Source organism: Gastrolobium bilobum, unplaced genomic scaffold (assembly GCF_033153095.1).
Source record: "Gastrolobium bilobum isolate Gb01-03AN ecotype WA unplaced genomic scaffold, APGP_CSIRO_Gbil_v1 utg92105, whole genome shotgun sequence".
Lineage (NCBI taxonomy): Eukaryota > Viridiplantae > Streptophyta > Magnoliopsida > Fabales > Fabaceae > Gastrolobium > Gastrolobium bilobum.
The window spans coordinates 16566-38323 of NW_026898383.1; the positions used below are offsets into that span (position 1 = coordinate 16566).

Sequence of the window (21758 nt, forward strand, 5' to 3'; positions counted from 1 at the left end):
TCATGCTGCTTCCTTTCCCTTTCCTTTTGCATCTTCATTTTCACACCCTAAACAAAGAAAGGCAAAAGGAGTTGGGGAATAATGCTACATTCAAAACTACAAACTATTAAAACACAAGGAGAAAGTACCATAACCAAGATATGCAAAAGCCTTACCTGGTCCAAAAGTGTTTCATTTTGTGCTTTACGGATAGTATCTGCAAAGCGGCGCTTCAGTGTAGCAACACGGATAGCCTGTTTGGGTGATAACAGTACATCATAAACAGGAGTGCTCCATTCTGGAAAAAAAAATAGCAATTAGAGTCATACCAATTCACAATATAAAGTGCAGTAGCAATTAAATGAAGCATAAATGGAAAAGTTGACCTTCTCTAGAAAGGGAATCAGTAACAGGTGATGTAAGGTGAGAAGTATAACATCCATGTTCACTATCGAGACAACTTGCAGCCCCTTCACATACTATCCACATCATCAGTGCATTCCAAATTATCGAATAAGTTACAGGTAGAACGTCACATATCACAAATCATTTGCAACGAATCTGTAACGACTTAATGCTTTGTACCTTTGTGTAAGTTTTTCTGAATCAATTTGCAACGAGTCTGTAACGACTTAGGAACCTCAACCTATATAATCAAAGTATTGCCACAATTAAAAAATATTATGAACATACATAAAACAAGCAAAACACAATAACAAGCAACATTATGTTACATCAATTCCAACACATGTATTACATTTTCGCAAATTCCAATGAGGCTTACTTCCCTCGAAGAAAACAATACTTACTTTAGCATGTCTTCCATCCAATGAACTAATCTTCTGAATTTCTTTCATTTCAGGTACTTGCATCTTTTTGGGCAAGGTATCCTTTTGCAGGGGACGCATCCTATTACAAAATTTTCTCACATGTCCCCTCACTGCTCCAGTCAAATTTTTTTCATTCTCATTTTCACACTTGCATTTTTTCTCCAAGTCTTTCCATTTTCTCTCAAATATTTTTTTGAGCTCCGTTGCCATTAAATGAACAGCATTCATAGGAGGATTATATGTCATGGCATTTGAAAAGGTCAATCTAACATCAGCTGCAAATTCCTCAATGCTAAAGTAAATATTTTTTTCCAGCTTGGATTTAATAGTGCCTAAATCCATGGGATGAGATATGACTGTAAAATAATCTGGAATATTCAATGCCACAGGATCCACTGGCTTATTAAAAGCCCAGCCATGTCTGTGGGATGTTAGACTCTTCAGAATGGCAGTACACAGAAGAGATGTTTTCCGATCTATCTTCTGCCTTTTCTCTTTATGGCCCTCGATAATACCTTGTGGTCCTCTCTTGATGGAACCTGTCATAGAGGATTTTTCCTTTGAATTAGAGCACTCATTCTCATCAAAGTGGGATGCTTTTTCTATAAATTCATACTTTTTCAATCCAGAATCAACTTCAACCCTTTTGGTAGTAAGTAGTAACTTGAAATTTGATTTCTTACCTTGTACTGTTGTTTTAGTAGCACCCATAACGATGTATTAAAACAAATTGTTTGAGGATAATGTTTTGATTTCCAAATTCTTAGGATCCAGAAGGCACACTTTGCTGCAAAGGCATCAAAGAAACAATACATCAATCACATATTGGATAGCCCAAACAAGGTGCCAAAAAAAAAAAAAGATAGCAACAGTCCCAGCAAAAATAATGTAACCCAATTCAACAAGCATAATTAATTTAGGGATAAAATATAGCACCATACGAGGAAAAAAATCAAATATTAAATAACACCATATATCAAACACATTTTTGCGCAAAGTAAATCACATTTTTTATAAATTACCAAAAAAAAATCACATTTTTTATAACACAAACGCTGGCATGCATATACCAGTGAATTAGATTAAAAAAGAAATTGACATCAAAACACCAAATTCGGACAATTTTTTTTTTACAACTTGCATAAACCCAGGCCAAAAAAACTCAAAACTATCCAAAACCCATATTCCCCGACACCAGAAATAAAAAAATTTGGGAAAAACTTTAATAATATTCCTATGGTTTGCTTTAAAATCAAAAATACCCTTTAACCTTTTTTTAAACAGTAATGGCTCTGTGATATAGAAAATACCCATACCCTCTTTATCACCATTAATACATTTATGTGTTTCTTTTATTATTGTCCCTGTTTAAACAACAAATATAATCACACTTTGAAGGGTTTAAATAAGAGCAATAATGGAGGAGGGGCACGCAGCTGTTAAGGAAGAGTATGGTGTTTTCTACACTATGGATGTTTTTTTATTCAAAAGCAAACTTTAAGAGTAAAATTATTCAAAAAAAAAAGAGAGGAGAAAAGCGAAAACACAGATAGTAACCAAGAAGTCCCTAATCCCGCCGAGTTTGCCATTCATATCGGAACGGAAGGGTTTTTTCTTAAAAAGAAAAAAAAAAACACTGAAATTTTGAGTAAGCAATTTTATTGAGAGAGAAGCAACTTTATGAGAAAAACAAAAAACAAATAATAATAATTTTTCATGACAAAACTGTATCGTGTATATATTAAAAAAAAGGGCATGGGCATTTGCCTTGCGGTGAAGAGAAAAAGAAGAGAGAGAAACTATAAATATGATAAATAGACCCCACTCTATTTTTTCTCTTTTGAGGCAGACAAAAAGTTTCTACCTTTAGAAAAGCAATCATTCCCCATTTAAAAATTATATAATAAATCAATGAATGGTTGTGATCAAATAACATGACTCATGACCTCTTTTACACTTCTTCACTAATTGTATCTAATTGACAATTTTATTGAGAAGTTATATTCCCAGCAAAGCAAAATACGACAAAACAAAAATCATCTTACCCGAACAACAGAGAGAGAGAGAGAGCGCCGAACCGCAGGGAGGGACCACGCTTGCAATAGGGTTTTACTCGCAATAGGGTTTTACTCCGAACAGGGTTTTAAGTTTTAACCGTATATATAACCTAATTCAAATTTTTCAAATTTTTCACTAGTGGAGCATAGATTATAATCTCTACAACCACCTAGAGATTAGAGAAATTTGAGGCAGAGAACCGGTTGGTAACCAGAAGAATATAAAATAAATTAAACTAAGTTTTTGAACTAAGAAGAGAGAATAGTAGATGAGAAATGTTGAAGAGTGAATTGGTTTGGTTAGGCTAGACCTCTATTTATAGTTGAAGTTTTGGGCTCAGATATGGATTTCGTGCATTTATTTCCTTATTCTTTATTGATGTATCTGGCTCAGATTTTGGCTTTATACACTATTTTCTTATTAATTTCTTATGGCTCAGATTACAGCTAACTTATTTGCTAACTCAAGGCTGACTCATTATTGACTCATTATTGACTCATCATATCTAATCAAATTACCAATCAATCATTACCAATCAATCATTACCAATCAAACATTACCAATCAATCATTACCAATCAATCATTACCAATCGAACATTACCAATCAATCATTACCAATCAATCATTATTAATCAATCATTATCAATCAAACATTTTCTATCAAACATAAATGCTTAAATCATCAATCAATTAATAATCCAATTAATTACAATTTATCATCTAATATATATATATATATACATATTAATATTATGTTATTATAAATTATCTAGAGTATTACAAAGTATAAAATTAATTTTCCAATAACACTCATATCGCACAAAATAATTTTATCAAAAATAAAATTAATATTCTACTTTGTTATCTATCACCATAAAATATATATATATATATATTATTACTACTAATTTATAGTTTATTGTTATCATTATTATTATTATTATTTTATTAATAAAAATATGGGGCATTACATTCTACCCTCCTTAAAAGAAGTTTCGTCCTCGAAACTTAAAAGTTTGAGCTCCTCAAATTAACTAAAAGGCATAAGGTTAAAGTTAATAAAAATATGGGGTATTACATTCTACCCTCCTTAAAAGAAGTTTCGTCCTCGAAACTTAATTAATTTTTTTTTAAAACCACCTTAAAAAAAAGTATGCAAACAACAAATAATCATGCATAACCAAGCAAACAAGACAACATAGAATACAATAAATTTAAAACACTACAAATTAATGAATTGTTAACTTTAACCAAGCTAAAAGAAAAAAGTTTCGAAACTGAATATCTTCTTTAAACAAATAGAAATTTTTATTGCATCATTTTAGATCCTAACCGTTGATTTCTGTCCATCAACGGTTATAATTTATTGGATCAAAATTATTAATTAATTAATAATAAATTTGGCCCATTAATTTATTGGATCAAAATTATTAATTAATTAATTAATAATTTATTAAATAATTAATTAATAGATTATAACCGTTGATGGATGAAAATCAACGGTTAGGATCTAAAATGATATAAGGTTATATCCTTTGAAAGGATATATGTTTTTCCCAAAAATATATTAAAATTAAATTCTAATTTAAATCCTTCTAGTGATGTAAATTTTTTTAACAAATTGTAAGTGTATTGAAATTAAGTTTATTTTATTTTATTTTTTCAAATAGTTAAAATTAGAAATATATTCATAACAATGATTTTTTTAAAAAAAATTGACATATTTATAGATCATAAGTTGGTTAAATCAACCTATTAAAATTGAATCTTTATTCAAAATTAGTTGAAAAATATAATACCTTAACGGGTACATAATTAGTTTATAATTTCACTAATTCAATTTCAATTTAATTTTTAAAGTATTGGTTCATAGTTGTTTATATCAATTGATTCAATTCCAATTTAATTTAAATATTTTCAATATTTTCATTCATTAAAATCCTTTTTATTAAAAGAAGGGGAGGCATTTCCATAAGGGATATATCGGTCTTAGAGTGATTTTTTCTTGTGAATAAACCCTAAATCCGTGTTTTTGTTTACGCCGGTAATAATTCATTTAAACTATTGTATATACTGAATCAAACATGAATCTCTTATAGTTCACACTTCACATCCTTTATATTCTAATTTCTTTTTTTGTTTAAAATTTCTGTGCTCAACATTTTATTCTATTTTTTATTAAACCACCAATGCTGAAAAAACAAATCTTATTCTTTTTGCATCTTTTAAATTGCAGCTCAAAAAACACAAACTTGATTCTATTTGAAATTCTTTGATAGACATTGTTTATTATATTACTGTAATTAATATTAAATATGTGTAATATTACGAAAGTAGTGTTAGAAATACACTTATTCAAAAGGAATTCTTAATAAATACAGTTTACTATAATCACTTAATTCATGACTTCGTCAAAAAATATGAAGTCTATAACTCTTGAGAGGTACGTGTTACATGCTTCTTTGCATCACATATCATGGTTTTTATGTTTTTTTCTTTTTTTTTACTCATCTAAAACTCTAAATGCATTGCATACCAGAATGTAAAGGATCGTATGTTGCAAATACTAAATGATCAACCATGAAGAACGATGATAGTATAAAAGATTGTTAAGCTAGAATTACAATTAAAAACAAAAGTAAAAAGTAGTAAACTTAACATTATCATGATAAATAACAAGCGCTACAAAAAAATAAACACGCGTTCATTGCATAACCGACCTAGGAATCTCTCAGAAAAATAGAAGATTTATAATTGATTCCTCAACTCTCTAATTTTTAACTAAATAATTCTAGCATTTTTTTTTATAGAGTACAAATAAATATGCTACAAAAAAAAGTATTCTATAGGAGTGAGAAATTATATGCAAACATTTGTGCATAGAAATGCTTCAAGAAACTCAAAATATTTCGAGAATAAGAAACAAGTAAGAGAAGCTAAGTTGGAAAGAGCACAATAAGAATGAACAAACAATTAATTGAAAATTATAAAACAAAATAAGAGCAACTAATTAGTTAATTAAAAAAATTAAAAAATAAAAAGTTTGAAAAATAAACATATCTCATTTTAAGAAGAAAATAAAAAAATCTCGACCACTCATAACTTTTAATTACAAATTTGTAACGGTCAATCATCTAAATGACTCATTTATTCTTCTCTGGTTTACAAGTACAATAATTAAAAACTATATATTTCATTAAGGTAAATCAAGCTTCTATGCAACTCTAACATGAGGATTGATTAATAATGAATGAATAAAATCTTCTCACACCAGAACATAGGTCAAATTCAGATATGGAAAAATTCATTTCCCCGCTTTCCCATAACCCATTAGGCCATTAGGGAGCCACAACGGACTCCACTAGAGAAGACTCCTCCCCTAGAACCGCAACATAGGTCCAAAGCCTCACCAAAAATAAAAAATCACCGACATTATTTGATCCAATTTTGGATCATTCATTGATTCTCTACAAGCAACAGGATGGTCCCAGACCACATTCCTTAACCAGAGACCGTAAGTAGAAAAATAATGTCTTCCCCCAGAACAACACCGGGAGTTTTTCATGATTTGCAAGCCCCGAATATAAACAAGTGATGCAGTGTTTTATTATAAGCAGATCAATCTATGTTGAAGTCTAGGCATCAAAGAATAAAAGCAATTACATCCAACGGATACATCATTTTTCTGTCTTCTAATCCCACTAGATTGCTATAGTAGAACTCCAGACTAATGAAGAGGAACGCTCACCTATGATACATATATAGTGACAAAAAAAAACTAGACCACTCTTACATAATTCACATATTGACCCGAGAAACTCAACAAGAGACACATAGCCGCCCGTTGTCTGCCAGCATAACTAATTCTAGACTTAGATGGCAAACAAAGATGTTCACTGAAAATACCATTAAATTCTCCATGTTATCATCATCTAATCTTTTATGACGAATATCATAAACTAATTTTCATCTTCAATAATTCTTGTCACAAGTCCAACAGCAATTGTTCTTCCTAATGATCTTAAGGACACCCTTCCAAGAGCTTTGCAACTAGAGAACTCTACTACACAGACTGTCTCGTGCAAAATCACCTGAAATCAGAGACAATAAAACTCATTCCAAGTTTTTTTGAGTCCGTGGCATCGAAGACGAACAAAAATTCGGGTAAGATTATTTAAAAAGCAAGTTTTGCATTGTTTATTTACCTCAATTACTGCACTTTGCTTTGCAGTAAGACAGCGTGGGGACTTTTTGGTTACCTTACCAGTCTTGGGATCAAGTACTAACAATATTTTTGAAACTCTAGCAGGTTCCTTTGCATGGTGTATATGAAACTCTAACTGCACGTATAGAAAAAGAAAATTGAATTTTTTCCCCCAATGAATAGAAATTGGATAATAAACTGTAAGAATATCTCATACATATCGTACACACCTGAGAGCCCACCAACAAGGGACTTGCACCATCCAAGAGAAGTACTTTCAACTCCAAATGCTTTGCAACTGTGACAGGAAAGTCAGGATGGCATAGTACACCTCCTGCCATTACATGACTTCCATCTACACCTAGCAATGTTATAGCTACATTATCTCCAGCTCTTGCAACCTTGCAGGCATTAGAGTCACGCTCCAATGAGCGTATTGTCCCCACAACAGCTGAAGGCATAACTAAGACCTACAATATATAAATGATACAGTTATAGAAAGAAAATAGTTTTATTTCATGTCGTGTTAGAAGAGTTTAGGCATGTGATCTCATTCCATGCACTGTTATATTATACAGTACCCACATACAAAAAGGTTAAATTTCCAGGCTATAAAAACAAAATTCAAACTCCAATCACATCAATACTTTCTATCCGAAGACTGAAAAAAATTAAACAAAATTAAAAAGGAGGCCACCATGGTACTCTTTTGCAGCACCATTACCACCTGCAATATTGACCATCAGATCCATTACCTTGTTCATATTTTCACTAAAGCTATTAGAGGTCTTATACGGACCAACAAGTCAAATACAGATTTCACCACAAATAAGATGTATGGTGACTATCTGGGGTTACACAAAACTGAGCAAAGAATGTCCTAAAACTTTGCATGACATTGGGATATTATTTTATATCATATTCAATGGAATGAAGGATGATATTGCACGATACATGCTTAACTAGCATTGTTATGGGCAGTCTTTACTTCAAAGAAAATTTAGATTTTAGAAAAGAGAGGAAACTATATATGGATTGAGAACTTGGCAAAGTAACGCGAAATACAAGGTTGCACGTGAGGACTTGCATGTGATTTAACCCAGATCGATGCAAGTCAAACAATATTCTGGGTTTCCAAATCAGCAACTTCTTGGTTACATAAAATGCTAAAGCTTTTGCTATAATAAAAGGGAAATTAATGAAGGTAATCAATTTTTTTTTTTGATTTTGGCATAAGTCTTATTTTGTTACATCTTATATTGTTTTATTAAAATTTGTATTTAATGAAATGCATTTCTCTAGTATTTGTGTTGGTTGTGTCATAGGGGGAATTCATTGGTAACGAAGAAGATGGAGCAACAAAGATCCATTTGCTGAAGTCGTGTATGAATGAATTCAAATTTCTCTGGCAGACCCGGGATTTTTTATAACATGGGATAAAAGTAAAATTATAAAATTACAAATATTATTAAGACTAATAGGAAATACTAACTACCCCTGATACTTCTTCATTGCATATACTTTTCATAATGATACAAATATGAAATTGAAATAGAAAACATAGAAAGCACAAATGAGTTTAAGTTTATCAGCAAGACAACGACACCAAAATATATGTATATATTTTTTTAGGTAAATGATCGCCTATAATTATATTAACAAAATTTACAGTCTTAGAAAAAAAGAAACAAATGCTTACCTCAGATCGTGGATTTTTAAAATTTTAAGGTTTCATTCAGAAGGGTTTTACCCCGCTTACATTACACTTTCATTTTTCATAGATGCAATCACACCAAGAGTGAAAGACAAAACAGTTCTCTCTCTGGCTTTTCTCTTTCAAGAGTTTATTTTCACCCAAATATTACATTTAATAATCATTACATAGAATACACCCGACTTGGCGTATGCTGTTGGAATGGTAAGCCGGTATCTGTCAAACCCTGGCAAAGAGAACTGAGAAGCAGTGAAGTGGATCTTCAAGTACCTCCGAGGTACGACCGACTTATGTCTCCGATTTGGAGAAGGTAAAGCCGAGTTGCAAGGCTACTCTGATTCTGATTTGGGGGGAGATTCCGACTCGAGGAAATCGACGACGGGATATATGATGAGATTTGTCGGAGGAGCTGTCTCTTGGCAATCAAGACTACAGAAATGTGTTGCACTATCAACAACTGAGGCTGAGTACATTGCCGCTACTGAGGCAAGCAAAAAGATGCTGAGGATGAAGAAGTTCCTCATAGAACTCGGCCATAATCAAGACAAGTACAAGTTGGGTTGTGACAATCAAAGCGCAATCCATCTTGCGAAGAATTCAACCTATCACTCTCGCACTAAGCACATTGATGTGAGGTATCACTGGATCCGGTATGTTGTGGAAGGTGGAGAGCTCGAACTCGTCAGAGTGCACACTGACCAAAACTGGTCCGACATGATGACGAAGCCGGTTCAAGTAAGGAAATTTGAAGACTGCTGTGAAGGAGCCGGGTTGATGCTAAAGTCGACACATTGAAGTCGGAGGGGGATATTTGTTGGGCTTCTTCCTTCAATGCAAAGACCAAGCCCATTGAGGGCTTTCCTAAAAATCCTAACCCTAGATCTCACCTCCTCTATATATTCATTAGTTGTGGGTGGAGGCTAGGTTAAGAGAATGAGAGAAAATTTGAAAGAATTATTTGAGAGATTTGAGCAAAGCTTTACGCTTTGTATTTGAGAGATCTCTAGAGAGTTTGAGTGAAACATCTCTAGGAAGGTTTGATTATCACCATTGTTGGAAAGTTTGAGTTAACCACCACATTGGTGAATTTGATTATTTGTAACCATTATCTTTATAGTGGATTTTTGATCTGGACTAGGTCCCGTGGGTTTTTACTTCTTCATTGGAGAAGGTTTTCCCACGTTAAAAATTGCTTGTGTTCTCTCTCTCTTCTTCTCCTCTCTCTCCTGTTTTTCGTTTTGATTTTTCCGCTACGCTGCCCGACCTGGTGAAGTTCAGGCCGAGGTATTGCCGAGATCCGAGATCAGGATCTTGCTGACTAACTTCCGCACAGAGGCTGCTTAGCCGAGCTTGAGGGAACCGAGTTTCCAACATTTCCATGCATTTTGCTTCTAAAGAGTAAATTGTTTTTGCCCTGAACTTTTGTTTCCAGTGTCTGTGGAAACTGTTAAGAGTAACTTTGCTATGTGGTTTTTTTTATCAAAACAAGGTTTGGTCAGTTAGCTAGTTAAAGTGTGTCTGAAAGTAATTGCTACTTGAAAATTTTAATTGTTTATTGAATGAGAAGAAGATCAGTTGTTGAGTGTAACATCCCCGTCTCGAGCCGGTTCAATTAACATACATATGATACAAACAGAAACAGCGGAAGACTTAACTTACGAAAATACGAGCTAAATTTTTCTTTTATTTTTCATTAATCTTAATTCACATGATATCTCACATTGCATACTTCTCCTAATTTAATTCGTATTTGACGAAGACGAAAATATGGCAGAGTAACCTCTGTAAATTGGACAACTGGAGATTTGTCAATCCCACTCTCAAAGGTATCCTGATAGACATATCATCTTAAATATATCATATAGTCATATATGGTCCAACAACAGATCTAATACCCATCCATGGGTGCATGCATAACTGGCTCTGTGCCACTACGTATAATAGCATACATATTTCAGCACATGCACATATCGGAATACACAAATGTAGAGCTGGCAAAATGGGCTGAGCCCGCCGGACCGGCCCGCCCCGACCGCCAAACGTGGCAGGGCGGGCTGAGTTTCTCAAACACGCTGCCCGCCAAGCCCGCCATCCCGCCCGGAATGATTTTTTTATTTATTTTATTTTTTAGTGTAAAATGTCACGGGCTTGGCGGGCAGCCCGCTTTGCCACCTCTACACAAATGTACATGCATCATAATGATCACATGTACAAAACATATACAGACCATATATTGTATAATGGAGCAAACATCATGATCACAAAATGAATAGAACACTATACAACAGTACATATTCTCCAAAAATACATCTAAAATAAATAGTAGCCTCCGGCTACCCAGAACTCCATATCCTCATACTAGTACCTCTAGCCACGGGTAGTGTCCTTGTCCCATGAGGGCTCTTCAATTAACTGTGTTCCTGAAATCATATCCCCAAACGGGGTTAGAGATGAATCTTTAGTAAGCTCCAGGTTTATAGAGAACTCTCTATACCCTGGGCTCACTTCCTGCATGACAGTCAGATACATAATATACAAAACATCATATATCATACTATACTGAACATATCTCGTATAACATATCATATAATCAAATATCATAACTAAACAAAGCATATACTTCAATCTTATCAAAGACGTACGCAGTCATTCCCAAGGGATGACGCCAAGCGAAAATCAACGCACGTAACAAATGTCATATACAAAAATCATCACAATAATCACATCAGAACAAAGCATATCATATCAGAGATGTAGGTAGTCATTCCCAAGGGATGACCCCAAGAAGAAATCAACGTACATGTTCCTAAGGGAGGACCCCAAGCAATTCCAAAAACATATCAGAGATGTACACTATCAGTCCAGAGGGATGACCCCAAGCAGACATCAGTGCACATAGGATCAATGGCCAAAGATCATCACATAACAAAGTGTACACAATCAATCCCAAGGGAGGACTCCAAGTAGACATCAGTGCACATGTTCCCAAGGGAGGACCCCAAGTGGAACTCAACATATAACAGATATATACACAGTCAGTCCCAAGGGAGGACTCCAAGCGGGCATCAATGCATAAACAATTCAATGTCCAGAGATCATTACAGAAATCATATCGAAACATATCAAAGTAAACACATCAAAAGATATCAAAGTAAACGCATCAAAACATATCAAATTAAACACATCAAAATATATCATATCACATCATCATATAGCTATATATGAATGCATCTATGTCATATATCTCATACATATCATACAACCTGACCACAGTCCATACACTATGGCGGAACACAAAGTAGGAGTGAACCCCATAAACATAGAGCTTACCTCTTGGAGCTTTACAATTTGCTTACTTGAAGAACAAGCTACTTATCTTGCTCCACGAGAATCCAAACGTTCACAGTCTCTAGGCACACCTAGAGAAGGAATTCAACACAAAACTCAATAAAATTATATAATGCCATGTAAATATACAAGACACACACTTTATTGTTTATTTTCTTTTTACTTAATCATATTAAGTCATGAGTAGGTGGTTCTTTGTTCAACAAATCCTCACAAAATTCCACATATTCACTTAGTCTTAGGATAGTCCCAAAAGGCCCTTAGAACACTCATTACTCCTCTTAGCACCTAAAAGCCTATTTTTCTTAATTTAAGGCAGAATGCCCATTACAAAGGAGCTATAAGATTTCTCTTTGTCTAGTGCCTAAACCCTAACTTAGCCGCCTATATAAATTATTTTATGCATATAAGTGTTCTCACTTTGCGAAACAATATCTTTGAACATATACCTCATTTGAAAATGGCCAAACTCATTTTAAGGCCATACAAAGGAGCTACCCTATTTTTGTTTTTTATTTCACCAAAGCGAAGGTCCATACACCTTAGAATATTATTCCACGAATAAAAGAATGCTCTCTTTGTAAAACAGTAACTCATAGCACATACTTCCTTTGAAAATGGCCATAAACACATATAAGGCCCAAAGAAGGAACTTATTCATTTTTATTTTTAGCTAACCCAACCAAAGGGTTTAAACATCTAATCATATAGTCCTTAGACCGTATAAGTGCTCATTAACACAAACAAGCACTCTAAAAACATACTTCCTTTGTAAATGACTAAGAGGCACATAAAATAAATCATGCCAACTTCATGATTCCAATGCTTTAGTCCATCAAATTCAAGCTTATCACACACCTCTAATCCAAGATTCATTAATTCATATATACGATAATGTTCATCTCTACAGTACTATTCATCTACACATCACTATTCATGTATACGACACTATTCAAAAATACGATATCTTTAATTTTCCAAATACATTTTCACCGTTAAAATTATCATCTAAACACTTTTCTCAACATGAGCTAAGCCTGAATCAAGCTCTAACATGCTTAATCAAACCAAATTTTCAAAATGAAAACCTAAATACAATCTTCATAAAAACATGAAAAGGAAGGGAATTTCTTACCACAATGCACTCTAGAACAAAGGAGAGATGAGTTTATAAGCTCTCATGGCTTCAAGCTCCATTAAAATCCATCTTTTCCATGAAATTCGAAATTTTTGGGGTAGAAGATCTCTCTCTACAGTGAACCCCACCCAAAAATACTGGTACCAATGGATTCCTCTCGAAATTCCTCACAAGTTTGGCTTTGGGACGAAGTGATTTGGAGGTCTCTAGCTCAAGTTATGATCCTTGTAAGATTTTATTTCAAAACTTCCATTCTCATCCCTCCGTCACTATCGTTCGCGAAGAAGAATAAGAGTGAATAGTAATATTTTTATAGAAATTCCAGTTATATAGGTCAAGTGAAATTCAATTGAGTAAAGGTTTATTTTTCTACACACCTTCATTCATTACCAAACTTTACCCAATGGACTAGAATATTTTTCTAGTCATGTTTCTATTTTTACTTTTACTTTTTGGATAACTTTATTTACTCGCATTTTTACTCCTTAATTGATATTTTAACTCTTTTTTCACCCAAAGTGACTTTATTTCTTTTACTTTATAATTATCCTTCAATATTAAATCCATAATAAATGTGAGGGTCATTATATTGAGTTTACGAGCTCCTCTATGGTTAAATTTAATATTTTAGGGGAGTTTGGTACTTGAAGTGCTCTTTGGTGTTATTCATATGTATTACTCATTGTAATGTACTTCAACAATGTTCTTTTGCCTCCACTGAATTGCCGTAGTTTTACACTTCCATTGCACATCTCTCTAGGTGGGTAATGAATCATTACAAGTGGATTGTCTGGAAACTGGCATGCTACAACAGATTCAATCCAGCTAGGTCTGCAGGAAATTTTTTGACCGTATCAAATGTGCTTGAGGAACTGAAGTACAGGTATGTAAGTGCTGTAAGACAACATATTTTGGTTCGATAAAACTAATGATGACATTTGGGTTCATAGATATGAAAGAGAAGTAAATCATGGCCATCGGTTTACAATCAAGTAAATTCTTGAAGGAGATGCATTGCCTTATTAAATGATGACTCTCACTGCATTTGTAGTTTTCACCCCGATCATGGACAGGAAAGTGGAACTTTTGTTTAGACTGAGCTCAAACAAGCCTTTAGGGCATGTTTGGTTCATAGTATAAGATAAGGCTTGATAGTATAAGGCCTGATTGTATAAGACCTGATTGAATTTTAATACAATCCAGCGTTTGACACGGTATTGTATAAAATAATTTATTGTATAAGATAATATCATCTAGTATTTGATAATGCATTGTATAATACTATATATGATAAAAATAAATATTTTTAATAAAAATATCCTTTAATAAAAAATTTATATAATTCTTCAAAAAATGTCATATGATATTAATTTTTATAAAAATTTATTGATTAGTGTGTCCAGAATATAAATTACTAAAAATAAAGATATTCAATATTTTAAAAATTAATATATTGAAAAATTTAATATATTAATTTTTGAGAATTACATTGGTCAACGATGTTAATACATCAATCTCTTGTCAGGCCTTATCCCTCACCCTTAGGCCGGATTAAGTTATACATCATTTTGATGTATTAAAGGATTATGTTGTATAAGCTTATACTATACGATGGTCACACCAAACAACTGAAAATGTCATAACGTATAGTATAAGCTTATACTATCATGTCTTATACGTCACACTTAGGGCCTGTTTGGTGTGACGTATAAGGCATGGTAGTATAAGCTTATACTATACGTTATGACATTTTCAGTTGTTTGGTGTGACTATCGTATAGTATAAGCTTATACAGCAGGACCCCTTTATACATCAAAATGATGTATAACTTAATCCGGCCTATGAGTGATGGATTAGGCCTGATAAGGAATTGATGTATTAATATTGCTTACAAGTACAATTCCCAAAAACTAATATATCATTTCAATATTTATATATTAAAATAAAAAAATTTAATATATTAATTTTTAAAATATTGGAGAATATTATCTTATACAATATCATACCAAACGCTCGATAGTATTAAAATTTAATCAACTCTTATACAATCAGGTCTTATATTATCAGGCTTTATCCTATACTATGCATCAAACATGCGCTTAGTGTTTTGTTGCCTTTCTTTCCCCACACCATCTCATCAAATGGCATCCTCCATTGCATTTGTTTTAGTTCTACTTATTAACTATTAAACATGTAAAAACAATAAAATTATCGTTAATACATCACGCCTTTTTTTTTTTAGTAAAAGGGAGGGGCATAAGCCCAAAAAAAAAAACAAAAGAGATCCTAGCTACTAAACGACCCCATCTCTTGAGCCAACAGCCGCTCAAGAGTAACAGGGGGATCCTGATGAATAATCAGACTTTCTACCGGATTACAAGGGTGATGTGCTAAGCAATCCGCACATCTGTTCGCCTCTCTACCAATTGTTTGGAAACTAAATGGTAATTTGTGCTAATACATCACGCCTTGTTCATCCATGATTAGCATTTTCACATGATTGGTTTCACTAGCTAGTCTAAATGGTAATTTGTGAGAAACTTCAACATTAAGAAGAGGTTTACAACAATTTGCAAATATTCAAATTTGGGAACAAATACCAGCAGCACATTAGACTTCTAACCTTGTATAATAAGAAAAAAAGTTATGTGTAGTTATGCAAAACCAACTTAACAATTTTATATACAACCCAATACAGAGAGCTGATAAAACATCCTATGCAATTTGTGTTTAGATAGCTAGCAAAAGTTGTAGTTGATGAGGCCATAGGAGATTTGTAGAAGCTTAAATAAGTAAAGCCTTCAAGATTAATCATCCAATTCCAGCTTTACAAACATGATTCACAATCTTTTTTCGCTGAATACGAATTACCAACCTTAGATGTTGTGTAACCACGGAATTCACAGCAATGTAAAGGTTATATAATTATATGAAGTGTAAAATGGACAAGTTAATTTAATTATTAACCATGTTAGAGGTGGATTTGGATGGAAAAATATTGAGAGTAATTAATAAGAAAAAAAAATATAGAGCTATAAATATTTAAAGAGTAAACTACTGGGGGTTTATGAATTTTTCTCATATATATTGATATAATGATAGAACTGAAGTTTAAATTTAGAATTTCATGTACCCTACCCACACGCTTTACTACTAAACAATGCTAATAGCTTAATTCGACATATATTTTATTTATAAGTATTATAAGGCCAATCTATTCATGATATAATATTATTCATGCATGATTTTCTTAATATCGAAAACATCTCATCAGAGCTATCATAGTCTATTTTATGGTCATGGTCTCTCGAAATTGAGGTTCTATTCACAACCTTTTAATGGAATTTTAGGTCTATTTTAAATTTGGGATATGACCCTTACCACTATTTTAGACTTATTAGTTTTATTACCTCTTTCGTTATTATTAGATAAATTTAAAATCAACGGCAGTTAATTTTCTTAATAAAATCATGGAAAGTAGTATGCATGGTAGGGCTAAAATGATGGAAAGTCTTTTAATTTACGTTATTAATAAAATCATTTTTAAATTTTTTTTTTCTTTCAAATTAGTAAAATGGATATCAACTCTATTTTCTTAAAATTTCTTTTGACTTAAGAAAAAAAAATTCTCTTGTCATTTAGTTTAATGTTGACAAGTATAAAATAATGAACATAAACGCAAAGGAAAACTCTAAATAGTGCAGAATTAGTAATATTTACTTCATATATCACTATATAGAACTAGAGACATTGTATTTTTTATTGAAAAGTATTATTGAAAATGAAGCCAGACATTTGGCTTTTTGACCTTAGTAGGTTGATTTTAATAAGGTTTTACCGGAATAATTTCTTGATCAAAAGTATTACCTATATAATGCATAACGACGTGGTATCATGAGAATCACGTTAAGACGTGACACTTTAGCAACCGCGTCCTTTGCATTTGTTCCTGACGACTGGAACGTGATACCCTGGCAATCACGTCCTATTCCCAAGACTACTGGAACGTGATACATTGGCAATCACGTCCTATTCCCAAGACGCGGTACACTCTCAGCCGCGTGTCAGTGCGTCTCATCCCAAAAAGAATTCAACAGGAAGCGGTAGTGTATAAGTCGCGTTCCAGGTTACAAGTCAAGTCAGAGTCAAACATATATATATATTTCACCTAAAATTTAGACATATATTCACGGTAAAAGAGTTCCAAAAATCCAATAAAAGCAACAAGTTATTCACTTACACACTCACTCATACGAAAGCCCTTTGGGTTTGAAGTATGAATTTTGCATAGATTCTATTTTTTTTGTTTACCTTAGTATAAATCATTAAAAAAAACTCTCACTCATCACGTTAAAATTTTGGATTAAATTGTTTCTTTCACATGTTGGAAATCGGGAAAGCAGACCAAACACAAAACAGGGGTATAAGATTGGGTACTATTTGATTTATTGGATTTTATGAACTCTTTTACAATGAATATATCAATATGCCTACATTTTAGGTGAAACATATATATGTGCTTGACTTCGACTTGACTTGTAACTTGGAACGCGGCATATACACTACCACTTTCTATTGAATTTTTTTTGGGATGGGACGCACTGACACGCGGCTGGGAGTGTACCGCGTCTTGGGAATAGGACGTGATTGTCAGGGTATCATGTTCCAGTAGTCTTGGGAATAGGACGTGATTGCCAGGGTATCACGTTCCAGTCGTCAGGAACAAATGCAAAGAACGCGGTTGCTAAAGTGCCACGTCCTAACGTGATTCCCATGGTACCGCGTCGTTATGCATTATATAGGTAATACTTTTGATCAAGAAATTATTCCGGTAAAACTTTATAAAAATCAACCTACTAAGGTCAAAAAGCCCAGACATTTCGATCCTCGTCTTGGATTTCCTACCTTACAAAAGAAAAGAGCAAAAAAAAAAAAAAAAACATTCAACGAAAGAATTGAATTTAAAAGCAGAAAATTAAACAAGTTTTATAATTGTCCATATACGCCGTCGTACTGGTAACTCAATAGTCAATAGTCTATATCTCATTTTACGTTCTTCCTTCTGTATCTTTAACTTGTTGCCCTAACCCTTATTCGTTCCATCAGTTTCCTTCCTTCCCGCCGTATCTTATTTCCAAAGGAATCAAAGCCCTCGTTTCGCGGTAAGTTACTTTCTCTGATCCCTCTAAAACCGTTTCATTATTTTGTTTTCTTTTGTTTTTTGTTTTGTTTTGTTTTTTGTTTTTTTTCATCTATAGTGAGTTTGTTGACATTGAATAACTAAATTCTCTTCTGAACTGCTTAATGTTTAGTGTGTCATCTTTTTAGGAGAATGGATTATCTGTGCATTTTATTACTCTCTAATCTGAAAGAAGAAACTCTGATTGTCTAAAAGAAGTCCAAGAGGAAGAACAAAATTGATGAAAAGAAGAGAAATAGGTTGATTGAAGAGGATTTTCAGAGGAGTAGTGGCAAATACATTGGAACTGAAAAGAGGAAATCCAAAAAGAAGAGAAGATCCCAACATCAGGAAGTTTCTGAGCCTCGGAAGGTGTCTCCTTGCTTCCGGAATGACCACATGAAGAAGAAGGTAGATGTTGTAGACCTGTCAGATACTTGTGGGAAATTTGTGCAGGAAAATCATGAAGAGAATGAAGATAAAATTTTAATTGAAAATATTAAATTCAAAAAAGAAGCATGGGCCTCATTCCGATAATGAGAAGACTATGGAAGCCGAATCATGTTGATATCGACCAAAGATGATTGAAGCCGATTCATGTAGTGCCGCTGAATATAAGTTGCTTCGCTGGAGGATGGAAATGAAGTTCAAAATGGAAAGATTAAAACCAAGAAGAAGAAGAAGAAGAAATCGGTTAAGATTTAGGAAAATACAGCTCAGGTTGAATTACAAGAAAATAGGAATAACATTGACACTGTTAGTCTTAATGTTATTCCTATTTTCTTGTAATTCAACCTGAGCTGTATTTTCCTGAATCTCAACCAATTTTATCTTCTTCTTCTTGGTTTTAATCTTTCCATTTTGAACTTCATTTCCATCCTCCAACAACTTATCTTCAGTGGCACTACATGAACCAGCTTCAATAGTCTTTAGTTGATAACAACATGAACTGGCTTCAATAGTCTTTGGTCGATAACAACATGATTCGGCTTCCATAGTCTTTTCATTATCAGTATGAGGCCCATGCTTCTTTTTTGAATTTAATATTTTCAATTAAAAGTTTATCTCCATTTTGTACCAAAAAAAAGTACTCCTGATAATACATGGAAGCCTCCATGGTCAAAGATTGATCTCTTTCAAGAGGATCATGTTCATGACCCTTGGAGGGTGTTGGTTATATGCATGCTTCTCAACCATACTACTGGTTTGCAGGAATATTCATGTATTTGCCTATTGATTTAATAGCATCTGGATATTTGATTCTTTGCATAATTTATTTCCCAGTTTAGCCCCTATTTTGGGACAATGTTGTACTATTGGCCTTGGCATTCATATACCATGCTATTGTATCTTTCTATTTGAATGAGTACTGTTTGGACTTTGGAGGAACAAAAATGTTTCTCACTCTGATATATGTAGCTGTTATACATGAGCAGTGCCCTTCATCTGTTGGTCTGCTTTAAAAGGCTCTGTAACTTGATGCTATAGATCTCTTTTTTGGGTTTCTAAACTGTTTATTATGTGGGTTACCAAAGCAATTCTCCATTTTGATCTTTGAAACGAGCTCAGCGGTTATCATTCAGGTGTCAAGTTCTTGATATGTTTGGGAGAGATTAAAATATATATGGGAATTATTTTTAGAGCATTGTGGAATATAAATACCTCTCTTTTCACAAAATGAGGGTCTTTTGCTTGATTGTTGACTATATATAGTTTTCATTATTATTGGAAGGACATTTGGGTGGGGAGTGTTCCTTTTAAACTTTATAGAGGATTTTGCCTCTCTTTTTTACTCTATCTACTCTTAATAATTTGCTCTTGTTCTGTTTAAAATCATTCTTCATATTGAGTTTCATTTCCTTAGAGATTTCAATGATTGAGAGTATAGCTTTTGTGGATTTACTTGAGTATTCTTCTCTCTCAACCATACTATGTAATTTGGACATGGGATTCTTCTGTTGTTTTCTCTTGGAAATCTTTTTTTTCAATTTCTTACTCATACTTCTAACTTTCAGAGTTTCCTCCTTGAAAAACTCATTTGGAATCCTAGGCTCTCTCTAAGGTGAAGTATTTTGTTTAGACATCCATACATAACAGGGTTGACACAAATGACTTTGTTCAGATTCATAAACCATTTTTCACTCTTTTTCTGGATTTGTATGTCATGTTCTAGTGGAGCACAGAGGCTAATAGAAAACAAGAGAATTTGATAGAAAGTGAAAGGGGGAGAAAGAGCTTTGAGAGAATCTATTATTTGCAGGTGTGTGATCTATGTTCACGGACATTGCATCGGACGAAGTACACTTTCTATGCTTCTCCATTCTTGCTTCCGGTGCAAGAAACAAAGCTTTTTATGGATCCATTCTGATGATCATGGATGTAATGCATGCATTATATTCTTTTGAAAACTCTTCCCCAATAATATTAATATGGTCTCTAGATGAGATTGGATCACTAATGGACATATCACATGAGACAATCCGCAATAACCTTTATCCGGAGTTGATACTCTGAGATTGTTCTTCCTCTTTTCTAGATGTTCCAAATTGTCAATACTTTGCTGAAATTAGGGCTTTGATACCGTAATAGAAAAGGAGCTGAAAGTGAAAAGGGAGAGAATGAGCTTTGAGAGAATCACAGAATCCATTATGTATTCTGAACAACCAGAATTTAAACAAATTTTTAGACTAAACCAATAGAACTAACTCACAACTGACTGTCTAATAACTAACTTCTACAACCGTCATTAACAGACTAAAGATAACAAACTCAGCTGATTATAACCTATGAAGCATCGGTTAACACACAACATTTCTGATGCATTTCCGACACGGGATGTTGATATGTTATTTCAAAAATATTAATATTTTGATACGTTCTGATACGTATTAAATAATATTTTTAATATAAAAAATGTATTTCACATTAACAAAATATAATAAAAGAAAAATAATAAGCACGTATAATAAATTATCCATACAAAATTGATAAATATCTCAACTAGTGTGTGGATGTGAAGTGTTACTAAAATTGATAAATAAATCAGTCTCATTTAAAATGGATGGAAATATTTTTAAAATAAAAAAGTGATAAATATCTGCAAAAATATTTAAATATAAATATGTATGATGTATGTATTAAGTTAATTAAATTTATAATTTGTTTGATGATGCGTCGGAATGTGTTCCGTGAATTGGGCTGAAACTTGAGTTGAGGTCTTTCTCTATAAGAAAAATGCAATCGCAAAGGAGGAGGTAGCAAGCCATCGATGGTTGCTTAGAGAGAGAGAGAGAGATGCAAATGTCAC

The 21758-nt window shown here is 33.1% G+C and overlaps 1 protein-coding gene across 1 annotated transcript; it reads right to left on the reverse strand.

Annotated features, from left to right (window-relative positions):
• Nucleotides 1-1520, reverse strand: LOC133315533 (transcription factor GTE12-like). Its single transcript, XM_061517166.1, has 5 exons — nt 789-1520; nt 565-625; nt 366-458; nt 156-277; nt 1-84 (listed from the first exon to the last, which is right to left on the reverse strand). The coding sequence occupies exons 1-5, from the start codon at nt 1518-1520 to the stop codon at nt 1-3; spliced, it is 1092 nt and encodes a 363-aa protein (XP_061373150.1).
• Between the last annotated feature and the right edge of the window lie 20238 nt (nt 1521-21758).

Excerpts from the sequence above, each read along its gene's own strand:
- LOC133315533 (XM_061517166.1), bottom strand. The coding sequence starts at position 1,520 with ATGGGTGCTACTAAAACAACAGTACAAGGTAAGAAATCAAATTTCAAG. Across the intron at positions 626-788 it reads TGGATGGAAGACATGCTAAA|GTTGAGGTTCCTAAGTCGTT; the intron begins GTAAGTATTGTT and ends TTGATTATATAG. Across the intron at positions 278-365 it reads TGATTCCCTTTCTAGAGAAG|AATGGAGCACTCCTGTTTAT; the intron begins GTCAACTTTTCC and ends TTTTTTTTCCAG.